This window comes from Merops nubicus, unplaced genomic scaffold (assembly GCF_000691845.1).
Source record: "Merops nubicus isolate BGI_N331 unplaced genomic scaffold, ASM69184v1 scaffold5306, whole genome shotgun sequence".
Taxonomy (NCBI): Eukaryota; Metazoa; Chordata; class Aves; order Coraciiformes; family Meropidae; genus Merops; species Merops nubicus.
In genome coordinates, this window is record NW_008612955.1 from 73,014 (window position 1) to 86,947 (window position 13,934).

At 45.4% G+C, this 13,934-nt stretch overlaps 1 protein-coding gene across 1 annotated transcript; it reads right to left on the minus strand.

The window, feature by feature from the left end:
- Positions 1-11,581: 11,581 nt before the first annotated feature.
- UTS2R (urotensin 2 receptor) lies at positions 11,582-12,730 on the minus strand. Its single transcript, XM_008941721.1, has one exon. The coding sequence runs from the start codon at positions 12,728-12,730 to the stop codon at positions 11,582-11,584; it is 1,149 nt and encodes a 382-aa protein (XP_008939969.1).
- Positions 12,731-13,934: the final 1,204 nt, after the last annotated feature.

Sequence of the window (13,934 nt, forward strand, 5' to 3'; positions counted from 1 at the left end):
ATTCTGCTGCCTGTAGACAATTTTTGGTACCCCTGTCAGTGTGCATTGCAAGTCCTGTCCATATTCTGCCACACAGGCTCTGCACGGCTCTGGAAGAGAACTACAAATTCACAAGAAGAACATAAATAAAATGGAGACAGAGAAGCCTCCACGACAGTGCCAGAACAATCCCGTTCTGCACCCCTCGCCAAACTTCAGCCTAAAGAAACATCTGCCATTTAACTCAGCTTGGGTGTATTTTTCTTTCATTTCAAATAGAGACCTTATAAACATCACTTCAGCTCGGGGGAGACGAGCCAAGGATAACTCAGGGCTGTCCTGCCTCTGTGTGAGCAGCAGCATGCTGAGCAGTGTTCACATTTCAGAGTGCCTCCTGGGAGGGCAGCCTTCTCCTTAACTCACCTGGTCCTGCAATGAGGAGGTGCTAAATCTTTTGGTGCTGTATTTTTGGGGGCTGAAGCTGTCTTGCACCATGCCAGGTAGACAGCTTTGGCTCAGCATGGCCATTGGCAGAGCTCTCAGGTCTCCCTTGCTCATACCCTGTTATTTTCTCCCTTTCCCAACCAACTTGGCAGATCCTCTCTCTTCTTGAAAATTATTTCCACTCAGAAATAAAGAAAACATAGAACTCTGTGTTAGTTTATGCTAAAGAGAAGAATCAAGAAGCAGACAGTGTTGTTTTGTGTGTTGATCTCAAAGGACTTCAGTAAGGAAATCAAATATTGTGAGCTTTGCTTTATTGACAGGGATGCAGTGGTGCTTGTTCAAGTTCTGGACCTGGGACAGGAGCTCACCTTCCTGCAGGAACCCTGACACACTGTTCCTCCTGCTCAAAGCTAAGCAGTTTGGGATAGGTTCTTTTCTGGAGGAGTTTGCTGACCCTCAGATATCTATCCACAGCCATTCTCCATCCCTCTCTCTCAGACTGTTACCTAAAGCTGCAGAAGTCCTTCCCTCCATGCACATGGTCTTCTCTTGCTGTTTCACAGCTGTGCTGGGAGGTTTGCTCTGCTCTGATGTTCCCATCTCATCCCTCAGAGGAGTCTGATGCAGTTTGCTGAGCTGCAGTGGGGAGTAAGATATACAGATGCTTGCAGGTTTGTGCGAGAAAGCTGCATGAAAGGCAGTTTCTACAGTTCCTAAATCCTTCAAATCTACTTTACAGATGTAGCTTGTGGCCATGGATTGACTATGGGCAGCTGCAGTGGGTGTTAGTGCAGCTCGGGGTAGTGCCGTGGATACTTCAAGGTCCCAGAGCTGCAAATTCAGCTTGTCTCTCTTAAGGACAAACAACTGCATTTAACTAATCCTAGGGTCAGCTGACATCAGCCAGCTTTCTTTAGCCAAGATACACAAAGTGATAGCTAATCCATTGGGGCAGCATTTTTCCATGTCAGTGATGGATTTACCTGACCAGAGAAGCTCCAAATACGTCAGCACAGCTTTTCCATGAGCACATATCGAGAGAGATCCATTCTTTTCACAGCAGGGCAGAAAACCTGTTTCATTATTCATTGGGGAAGGAAACAAAGGAGGTTATTTACTGCAAAGACTCTGGAGGCAACTCTATAACCTGGCCTGGGTAAGGAACAGCAATCCCACGAGCTGCTAGCAGGAGGCATGAACAGAGCAAGGTCTCTCCAGCTGTGGAGGCATCTCCTGCCACTTCCCTGCTGAGGAACAGAGATGTGTGCTATCCATGCATGGACATCTAAAACCATGGCACCAGCTTTGTACAGGATTAAAGTCTCTCTGCAATAAATACCTTTGCTTTTAATATTAGCAGCTGCAATGTGTTGGTTGCATCACAGCTGCTTTTGAAACCGTTGGTCGCTTTGGTACCCTACTGAACATCCACATAGGCTCTGCAAGGGGTTCTCAGAGTCCTGGGGAATTTATAGCCTAAATAGGCAAGAGGGACAAAGATTGGAGGAAAGAAGAGGCAAGTTAGTGACAAGAATCTTAGCACAGAAAGATTAACCAGCTACCCTGGATTCAGATGAAATCCTTTTCTGGAGCCAGTTTAATTAAAATTTCTTCAATTTCAGCCAAATGTCTTCAGCACATCCCTATTGCTCCCCTCTGCTCTGTGGGGACAGGCTGATTTCCTGGTGTGGCAGGGGTACAAGAACCACCTCCTGTCCCTGGGAAGGATATTTTGTTGTTTAGGTGTGGGGATATAGGCTGGGCTTGTGCTTTTCACCACCAAGGCTTTGAGGAGATTTTTCCTCCGATGGAAAACTCTAACAGCTGTTTGTGATTCTTAAAACATCCAAGATAATCCTTGAGCATTCCAGACTCAGATATCTACCAGCTTCTCTTTTGAGTCAAAGATTTTAGTAGTCTAGTCTTCTCATAAAATGGCAGAAAGATAACTTTGAGGTCTCTGGTGGCTACTTCATGCATTCATTATAGTAAAACTTTTTCTCTTTAAACCTGGATGGGGAGTCTTATGGTGGCACCTTGTAATGGTTTGAAAACAAACCAGTGAGAGACTCCAAGTCAGAAATACAATTTAATAAGGAAAAAAAAATAAAATAAAAGCAATAATACAAAGGAAAACCACAGACAGAGTCAGAATACAACCTGATCATCTGTAGTTAGGGTGGTGGTAGCAGTCCAGATGAAACAGTGGTCTCGTAGAAAAGATCTGGTAGCTCTTGTCCTCTGGAAATCCAGTGGGTAAGGCCTCCTGTGCTGTCCTGAACCCCAGTTTATATCCAGGTGGGAGCACTTGGCTCCTCCCCCTGGGTGGAGCATCTCACAATGGGTTGATATCAGTCTATGAGTCATGCAGTGGGTCCTTGATGGTCCATTAAACAGAAATAGCTCCTGGGGGGAGCTCTGTATGAGTCATGGGGCGAGGCATGGATGGGCCCATTAACAGGGAGGACTCCTCCTGCTGGGTGGGAAGGTGTTAACATCTCCCCTGACCCTGAACCTCTTTCCTTATCTGTTATAGCCTGGGGTGTGAGGTCTGTCCTGGGCAGCTGCTACCCATGATTTTCTTAACAGCCCATGAGCACTGACATAGAGAGTATAGAATACACAGTTTTGGTTCTACCCACATAAGGATACACTGGTCCCAGCCCCTGTAACCATGACACACCTGCATGGATAGGATGGAGCCTTCTCCCAGCTCCAGGGCATGCCTTTTACCTCCCAGCTCAACCTCCCAGGGCAAGGGCAACTACAGTGGGGTATATGTGAACAATGAGCATCCAAAATCCCATGGCTGGTCCATGCTGCATGGTGCTTTGGGGCCAGTTGTTTTCTCTTAGAGGTTATTTAGGTTTTAGCTCCAGCCATTGATCAGGGATAGCATAAATTAAAGCTCCTCTTTTGCTGTGGTGCAGATGTGGGTCAGCATTAGGTGCTTGCATCAGGGGATGTCCTGTTGCAGGACAATCAAAGAAGAATTTGTAGACAGCAGAAAGCAAATTAAGTCCCAGCAGTTTACAAAGATGTTTTCTTCTTTAATTAGCTAAATTAAATTGTAATCAACTCTCTGGCTAGCATTGCTTACTGAGGGATTGTTAAATGAGATACTGCTCTTACTATTTTTGGTCCAGCAAGCGAAGCCAGAAACATGATGATGTTTTAATGAAGCTAGATGGCCAAAGCTTCTGTACTGAAATCCATCTATGAATGAGAATGCTGGAACAGCACAGGCAGTTTCAGCACAGGCTGCCCTTAAAGAGAGGAAATATGCAATTTTCTGAAACTCTGTCTGGAAAACTTTGGAAATTCCATATTATGTTGTACTGGTTTGCACTGTTTCTAGTGTGACTTGGGGTACACCTCAAATCTGAAGTGCCACAAGTCCTAGTAAATGGAGTACTTTATTGCTCACAGCATCATTTGCTGTCTTAACTGTTAGTAAAATGGACAACTGACATTCATGTTTAAGAGTCAAAGGGTCAAGAATGTTTTGGGTGTTTTTTGGGGGGGATTTGGATTTTCATAACTTGGTACAACTGTATTGACCCCAGTGGAAATCAGCCTATTTGTATTGTTTAAAGACTTGGTGCTTTAAGTTTTCTCTAGTAAGCTCAATTTGCATGAAATAAGCGTTTTGTAGCCTCAGATGTTAAACATAGGATAGGCTGAAGGATGCCTGAACTGTAATATGTCTCTGCATCAGTCCTGGGCTCCCTGCATGGTTTGGCCCATAACCTTCACAGTCAGATTTTCTTTTCTGTGGTCTACCTGCACATTTCAGCCAACACCAGGTGGGATGCACTTGCTGCTCTACTCCTGCCTTAGTCATCTCCAGCTTTTGCTAAATGTTGCTACATTATCTGAATATTCTGGCAATACACAAGACAAGGATAAAATCTACAAAATTGTATTTCTCCCTTGACTTAGTGGAGTTGTTTCTCTCATTTGAAGTCAGGTCCAGCACCTCCAAAGTGGACTGGCTGGAGTGGTCTCCTGGTACACCTCTGACCCCCCAAGAGAGGTTGTCTTGCGAGTGCAGCAGAGTCAGTGGCTGCTGGGGCTTGCTGCATGCTGTGCCTTGTTGTCCTTGGTATTGAGCTGTCTCCAGTCCCTCTTCTGGACACAGAACAGAAATTTGCCTTCAAGGATATTAGAGAGTGCTAATGACTCACAAACTCACATAGACATTTTGGATGTGACAATTCTGTTTGTAAAATGCTTGCAGTTAATGAATTAATTATGTTGCACTCTCCTTTGAGCAGTAAACTGTAAACTAAACAAGTAATCAGCAGGAAGCTGGCTCCATGTGATCCCCGTAGCTCTTGGAGTAAAACATGAGCACAGGAAAACCTTGAGTGCATTGCTGCTGCCTAGTGTGCTGTTTGTGCACCAGATTCAATAATTGAAAGCAATCAAGATTTCTTGGAAAGAAAACCTTTGAAGGAGTTTTGCTACATTGGCTCCTAAAGCACGTGAGTACCTACTGCCACTGTGTGATGGATGGATCCTCAAGAGCTGGATCTTTGTCCTAATATATAATCCATAGAGCTCACCTCATTGATGCTCATTCTTCATTTCTGGCATTTACCTTTCTTTCCCTCAGGGATTAATTTATTTTGAGGATCTGCCCACTGGTGGGCACATACCACTTCTGCTGCCTTTGGCACATCTGAAAAAGTAGGTCTTGGAAGTTTTGTGGCTGGAGCTGCAATTGGTGCCAATGAATGAACTCTGTTCCAGGATGTCTGTGTGAAACTGGGGATGCCAGAAGCTGCCAAGAGGGTCGTTACAGTCAGGGTTGCTGTGACAAATCCTATCTGATGTCAGAGGATGCCTCGCTCTATCAATGAGGCAGGTTATTTCACTGAGGTTTTTTTTTTTTTTTTAAATGCATTTGCTCTCACTGTGTTTTTATCATATTCCTGGACAGCTTTAAACGAGGAACTAGCAGCTACTTGATGCATAATTAAATCTAGAGACAGTTAAAATGGTGCATGCTTGAGTGGTTTAGTCTTTGAAATTAAATTTATGTTATTTGCACTTTCTCTTGTGGCAAACCCATGAGCTCTCCTCTCAGACAGATGGCTTTCCAAATGCTAAACATTTGGGAAGACTGGATTTAATAGCAAGCCTTTGGTGTGCATACAAAACTCTGACTTTTTTGACTGATGGAGTCCCTGATCTCTAATTACGTAGACTGGGTATTTGTTCTTTGGAAAACAGGATAAAAATGAGTTAAACTTTTTCTTAAAATGTTTACAGCACCTAGTGTATTGGGTCAACTGCTGCAGTTTGGCCTTCAAGCTGCCTGAGCAGACTTGTGGGAGTCAACACACACACGCTGGATTTATGTCCTTTATCCTGTAGCATTCAGACCTGTAGTGTTGTTGGTTGATAGCTGCTTGAAGTGTGCACTGAGTGAAGTGAAACAGCTTTGGTCATAGCATGGGACAGTTTGATGTTGCACTTCAGTAACGTGAGAGGTGATAAACTGAGGAAAATGTGTCAATTTTAAACCAGAAGTGGCTGAACTGGGTCAAACCAGAGTTGCTCTTGGTGCCTTTCTGCACAACTGGCATGTTTGCTTCTTGCATTGCTGCTGAGCTTGAAGCTGGTGACTTCTTAGAGCTCCAAGGTCTCTTCCCTGAGTAATAAAAGTTGGCTAAGGGTCTACCAGTGGGTATGTAAAACTAAGCTTATTTTTCCTCATTTGTGTTTCTTTGGTAATGTCAGCAATGGGTTTATCTGCTGCTTGGTGCTAAAAGATGTGGTGATTTTATTTTTTTCTGCAACATTTGTGGTTCCCTTTCAGTTTTACTACACTGAAAAACTGGGCATAAGCAAGAAATGGTCTGCTTTTGCTCTGCCTTTCCTTTTCCAGCCACTTTCAAATATGCCTCTATTTTCTCACAGCATAATTTGTACATTGCCTCCTCGATTATCTTGATTCCACCACATTTCTGACATGCCTAAATCAGTATCCTTAACTGCAAACCACATGTAAGCAGGGCTTACAGCTGAGGTATTGAATTTGGAGACGAAAAAATGATCAGAATCATTTAGAACTGACACTTTTTTCCAGGATATGGATATGGGAATTCACACAATGAATAGATGTCATAGGACCCCATGCAGAGCTGGCCTTGGATCTGGGTGCACATAGGAGAATATTCAGTGTGCACGGGGGTCATTTTAAAGCAAAGCCAACTACAAAAGAGGGTCTGATATTATTCTTTCAATGAATTCTTCACTCTTGCACTGAGGACAGCTGGAGTTTGACTGGGAGGAGTAATGGCTGAGTGAGGCTCTCAGGATTTGATCATACATTTTAAGAAGGAAAAAAAAAATTCCCCCAAGCAGTCTGAGTGTGCTGCTGTAGCAGCTCCTCTGGGCACTGCCTGAGGGAGGCTCAGGGGTAGCTGGGGCAGACAATTTCTGTGGAGGCGTTCTGGTGTGACAGTCACAGCATATGCAGGTGGGACAGCACCAGCAAGGGGAATGGTTTCTTCTAGGCAGCTCTGCAGAGGTGCACATTTGCTCACCAAGATCTGCTCAGCCTTTGACCTCTCCTTTTAACGCTCTCACGCAAGCACTGAAATGAGAGGTTTCTGAGTGAGCACCCCAGAGAAATATGAGGGGTGATCATCTGCTGATCTGGAGATTCCACCCCTTACAACCTGGCCACGTGCTGAACTGGTGACCTAGAGCTGAAGAGCCAACGCAACCAGCCCGTGCCCATCTTGCAGCTGTAAGTGAAACAACAGTGCATGTAGGTTTATTGTCCAGATCCTCTTCTGGGAGCATGTGCCCCAAGGTTTTTGGGTCTGGTTAGAAGTAGGCTGAAGAGTTGCTGGCCTGGTTATCTCCCAGGGAGCAATGTGGGACACCTGCACAAGTTAAAAAGGTGGCTCGGAGCAGCCTCCTCTTGCGCCATTGCAAGTGCTGGGTTACAGGAACAAGTAGGGGGCTCAGACTGAACCTTGTCAGGTTAAACCAGGCTCCACCAGTGAGCGAGGGGGAAGATTTGTGACCATGATTGCCGTGACTCTGAGAGTGGGAACTGGGCAGAAGGTGGATGCTGCACCACTCTCCACCATGAATGCCCACCCCATCCAGGCAGGTTTTGGACAGAGGGGTGCACAGTGCAGTGAGTAGCTGCTCTCTGCTTTGCTACTTGAACTGCAGAACTTACTGTAAGAGTCCTGTGGTTTGGGCAAAACAGACAGAGGATTTTTAAAATTGAGTATCAGCAAACTGAGGAATAAAACTTCATCCTGAAATGAGAGATTGTGCTGTTTTGCCTCCTAAAGGCTGAAATGAGACAATTCAGTATTTGGGAAAAAAAATAAATCCAGAAGTATTCTTAAATTTCTGGGTGGATTTTCAAGTAGTTTGGGTAAACAGATAGGTCATCCTTTTCTGGCAAAGACACTGTCCAACTGAAAACCTTGCCTGCCCCCAGCTGTCGGTTGCTGCCTGTTTTAGCCACCAGAGTGGGTACCTGGCCTTTCCTAGCGGGCAGGAGCACTGCAGGGGCCAGCACCTCGGTCCCAGCCCTTTTTGGACACCCTGCCATAGTATAATTACAGCTATAATTTCTGTGAGTCTTCAGGCTTTCCTAAATGCTCCCTGACTTAAACTTGCAAAAAATTGGCGATTTGACTTCTGCCACATGGAGCTGGTGAAATCCAGTCTATGGGCCACCAAATGCTCAGAAGATAGGGGTGTTTAGGAATTCAGGAAATTCAGGAAAAATTTTTTCACTGTGAGGGTGATGGAGCACTGGAACAGGCTGCCCAGAGAGGTTGTGGAGTCTCCTTCACTGGAGTCATTCAAAACCCGCCTGGACGCCTTCCTGTGTGATGTACTCTAGGTGGTCCTGCTCTGGCAGGGGGGTTGGACTAGATGATCTTTCGAGGTCCCTTCCAACCCCTATGATTCTATGATTCTATGATTCTATGATTCTATGATTCTATGAATTCAGGATGATGAAAAGCTTCTGGTCTCACCCTGCAGAGAAGAAAGAGCAGGGGTAGGGACATGGTCTGAGGTATCCAAGCACATAGCCATGTCTACACACACATCCCTCTCATACTGATTTCAAATTTTGTTTATGCAAAAATTATCTCCTGGATCTACAAATGTGATAGTTTTCTGCAAGGAGGAATAAATAGAGGGCAATAATTATTTTATAACTATTATTAACCAGGTGATTAATCTATGTCTTGGAGGAGGTAGCTCCTTCTTCGGACCTCACTGGCTGCTCTGGCTCCCCCATTTATTTTCAACCATATATATATATATGGTTGAGCTGCTGTTTGGTTTCAGGAAGAGGACAACTGTCTAATATTTGGTGTCTTGAGTGTGGCTGGTGCCCCATAATGTTAGTTTGGGATGCAGAACTGGGGCACATGCTGCTTGTGAGGTGCTCAGAGCCTTGCTTTTACCTGTAGACTTGGAATAAAATTCCCTTATATTTTGGGTGGTGATGGATGCAAGCATTTGGAAGACCAACAACAAAACCCCACCCTGGAGTAGAAATTGAAAGGCTTGAATAAAACATCATTGAAAGATGACCCAGTATTGATGGAAACATTTCCTGACTAGTGAGTGTCTACCTTTCTCTTGGCTTTGTTGTGCTTATTTGACAAAGCCCCTGCTGAGAGCACAGCATCAGCTTCAACCAAGAAATGACTGTGCAGCCCAGGGCTGAGGCTGTGTCTCCTCCTGGGGAGGCAGGGAACCCTGTCTCCTGCACTGAGCCCAGCTCAACTCCCAGGGGATGGCAGGACCTCTGGCGTGGTCTTGCTTCCACAGCATGTTGCTCATGCTGCTTTCAGGGTGCTTGTTGCACCTACAGAGCCATGACAGGGGTTTTTTTTTGCAAGTATTTTGTGAGAGATGCGTTGGTTGTGGTGGACTTGGAGAAGTTAATCAGAGCGGTACCCCGGGGAAAAGGAGGTTACACTGATTAACTCTGGAGACGGATCTGCTCCCGTGTCTTTTGGTGACTCTTCTGCACTGTCTGCATTGGTGTGTAAAGCCTTGATGAGTCGAGGTTTGCAAACCACCCTCTCATTTTGACTCTCTGGTTTTAGAAAAGGTGGACTGTGCTTTCTAAAGGCGGCTCAACCCACAGTAGTTTTCCTTCACAACCATGGGAACTGCTTGTGCTGAGCTTGTCTTGAGCTTGTCTGGCTATTTCTGATCAAGGTGAAATTGCAATTTCCACAAATAGAGGGTGAGCTTTGTTCTGACCCAAGGTAAACACTTGACTATGTAAGTGGAAAATGGGTTAATGAATATAGCAAGCCTCTTCACCTCCTGTTCATGGGCTCTCCCTCTTCCTTACAGTGGGGTGAATGACGCTTTACTCTTCCTAATGGGCCTTGACTAGTGTGCCTCCAGCCTGAGGAGGGTAACAAGTACTCTCAGTGTAGGAAATAGTCCAATATGATGGCATTTCTGCCCCTCTAAAATCAGGGAGAGTCTAATCCCAAAGCAGGATTTTCTGGTCAGTATCCTGCAGTGCAGGTAAGGTGCCCTTACGTGCAGGGACACTGTGGATGGTGTGTGGAGGTTGTGGGAAACACAGAGTGAGAGGCTTCCAATTTCTGCAACAGTTGCATGTTAAAACTACATACATGAAGAGTCCTCTTTCACGACAATCTTCCCCATATCTAACGAACTTTAAGCCCACACATGAAAGAGGCAAGTTCTTTTCCAAGTGTATCACCCAGGCAGGCTGGACACAACTTTCACTGTGTCCACAAGTAAAGACCATTTAAATGCCTTGAAGGGGAGTGGATGGTTAAAAGCTAAATTTGGGTTCTGTGTAAGCAAACGGAGTTCACTGCCAAATGGTGGTGTCAGGCTGCAGTTCTGAACTTACTCCTAATCATTAATTTGCTTCTAATTCTGTAACTTAGAGTTGTGTTGGCATTGCACTGTTGTACCCTTGCTAATGAGGTAACAGGGCTAATGCAATCAGAGGACTCCTGTACGGATGTTGGCCACATCCCAGAGAAGGTACTTTTAGCCTCATTGGAGAAGTGCCAGGCATCATGGAGGATATATTTATACTAATGATGCTTTATAATCACTGAAGTCTGGGGCAGGCAGAGTGTTGGTGTAGGAGGAACGATATAAACTTTTTGTAGCAATAAAGCAAAATCATCTCAAGTAATTTCAGTAACAGTGAATTAGCACTTCTAGAATTGAGAGTATTAGGAACTTCAGGTGGCATAGCCTATTGGAAATCACATCTCCTCTGCCCTTTCCTCCTGGATTGGTGATGTAAGTCTGGACACTCAAGCTGGATATTGCAGTTTGCTGATGGATGGCCTGACAATAACAATATCAGAGGTTCCCAGTTCCTTCTTGGAGGAGAACAGATGGCAGATACACTTTTCCAGGACAAGATGATGCTCCCCCATATAAGTGCTCATGTGCCTGGGGTCAGCTCATTAGGGGATGCTGAGTGTTCCCTGACTGTGGCACTGTTGTGGGAAGCCTGTCTTGCTAACATGAGCCATAGTGTAACCCCACCACAGACACCTGTGCGAATGGAGAATCAATCCCAGTGCATATGGATGAGTGAAGAATAAATGTGAATATGACCAAATCCATGACAAACACCCCAGGATATGCCTTACCTGTGTTGTCCAGTCCTACACCAAATTCAGACTGGATTGCATGTCACAAGCATCAGCTGCTTTGTCTTTATTTTGTTGGTTTTGGTCTTCATACAACTACAAATTTAGCATTACTGCTAAGGAGAAGGAAGAGCAAAAGCTACAGCCATTCAGGGGATAACATCATTTTAAACTCTGTGAGACAGCTGATACTATTAAAAACTGTGGCCTTATTATAGGCTTTCATTACTGATGGCCACTTGAGGAGACGTACATTACAAAAGAGAAAGATAAAAAGCGAAAGGCTATTTAGATAGATGTTCAGCTGAACGTTGCTAGCATCAAATCAGTGGCACTGAAGAAGATGAGACCAGACACACAGCACAGTCTCTGGACTAAATGCGTGCGCGTGATGGATCTGCCAAAGCTTTGCCTTTGCAATGTACACTTGAAATCAAAGCAGCATTGAAGTCAATATTGATTGTTCTTGGAGATATAATTTACCTTCAGGCACTGCTGTTTCCCAAAGGAGCGTGGGCCAGGACGTATGTCTCTGTGCAGTGCTGACTGCTCGTGGACAGGGATCTCCCCGAGATCCTCTGAAAGCGATTCCTCCTTTGGAAGTACCCGCTGCTGCTGCTGAGTGACCGCTGCCTGTTCTTCAGGTACTCCCTGTAGTTTTTGGTGAGCAGGGTGTAGAGGAAGGGGTTGATACAGCTGTTGCTGTAGGTCAGGCAGGTTGTCAGATAATTAATGTTCTTCATCACCTTGGAAGATAAAGTGAAGGACTCGTAATACTGGAAGAGAAGCTGCCATACCCAGAAAGGCAAGAAGCAAGCCCAGAACACCAGGACTATCGTGAAGATTAAATAGAGCACCTTTTGATTTGGAAGCCGCTTGGTCTGCTTGAAGGATGCTGTTTGTGACACCCAGTAAATCTTAGCTAATCGGATGTAGAGGTAGCCAATGATTACCCCTGGACCCACGATGCTGGTACCAAAAAGGATGGTGAGATAGACTTTGTAGGACAGCTTGCTCCAAGTAGGCAGGCAGATGCTTTTGTTGTCCCTTTGCACCAGCTGGATCATCATGAGCATTGGGAGGGTGAGCAGCAGTGACACCAGCCAGATAACAACAGCAATGGCCTTTCGGTAACTCTTGGACCTCTTCACCGTGTCCAGGGGCTTCAGCACAGCAAAGTAGCGCTCCGTGCTCATGACTGTGAGGGTGAAGATGCTGGCGTGCATAGTGAGGAAGTCCAGGCTGAACAGGATGCGACAGCCAATGTCCCCAAAGTACCACTTCTGAATGAAGTAGGTCCCAACGATGAAGGGGATGGTGAGAAGGTAGAGCAGGTCTGCCAGTGCAAGGTTGATGATGTAGATGTACATGGAAGCAGATGATCGCAAGTAGTGGCACATCACCAGCAAGGTGTAGACGTTGCCTGTCACCCCAATCACACACATGAGGGAGAGGATTGTCCCGATGGTGCAGACGGCGATCATGTCCTCCATGGAACCAGCGGCTGACGTGCCATCCCCGGTGGCATTGGTGGAGGCGTTGAGTGGGATTCTGAACAGGCTGCCCTCGCTTGTGTCTGTCACCATGGAGGGTGTTGCAGAAAAGTGGCTCTCCAGCTCTTCGGTTAGGGACATCCTCCTGGCCTTTCAATGCCAGAGGCTTTGCTCATGCCACAGGGGTCTGCAGATCTGTTCTTTCTGCTCGGAGAAACGTGGCTGCTGGGAGATGGTGAACCATTTCTTAGCGAGCTCTCAGCCAAGGAAGATCTGCATTTTTCACTAGAGGAAAGATATCAGAAGCCAGCATGTTAGAAATCTGCTTGAGCAACACAAATTATCATTTAGAAGTTACCTGTCCGTGAGTATCTGCATGTACCAAAAGTCTTCTGCACTGAGGCCACTCATGTAAGATTTGTGCTATCATTGCAAGAGCACAGATTTGAGCAGTGACGTGTCTTAGCACGTCCATGGCAGAGACAAAAGAGATTGTGTGGATCACTGGAACCACTTGCTGTGATCCTTAAAGTTAGTTTGAGGTTGAAGGAATAAAGTGTCTTCCTAAGGTCATAACAACAACTTACAGACCTAACAGCATGATTGCTCAAACCTCTTTGCTAAGCTTTTAATTCTGAAGGGGGAAAAGACCTCTAGAAAAGGAAACCAAACTGTGGATTTACCGTTTGCAGCCAAATTGTCTATTTTGTGCAAATGATACTCTCAAAGTCCTGTCCAGCATTTCTGCAGTGTTTTCACAGAGCCATTCCCTTGACTGAGAAGCTCTTCCTATGTCCTGACCTGCAGTTTCAAACCATATTCAGGTGATGGAGTGAAAAAAAGGCGTTTTGTATCTACAGACCAAGGCGTAGGCTTCACTCTGGGTTTTGTATGCCTGTAAACACAGGGTTTTTTCCATGCTCTGTCAAGTGTGATTGCACAGATTTTCATGTGTCCGTGCATAGATCTATCTCAGACCTGTCTAAACAGCCCCGTGCAGTGAGGTGTGAGATTGCTCTGCAGTGACTTAAGCAGGTAGTCACTCTGTATGCAGGAGCTTTTGGCTAGCTCAGGCTCAACACTATATGAATCATGACTGTTGCATTGAATTGATACTAGCTCTGGTTGTAGGCAAAACTACCCGAGAGAAGCACTGAGGAAGTAGCTAAAATGCTCAGATTTTAAGGCATACCAAAGCCTGTACCAACCTAAAGGTCACTGCACACAGAGGTGGGTTCGCACCATCTATTTTACAGAGCTCAGCTCGTCTCTTTGTTTGGAAAATGATGTGAGAAGGGGTTCTGGAGCACCTTGTCCTTGCTGGACTCAGCAAAAGACATCAATC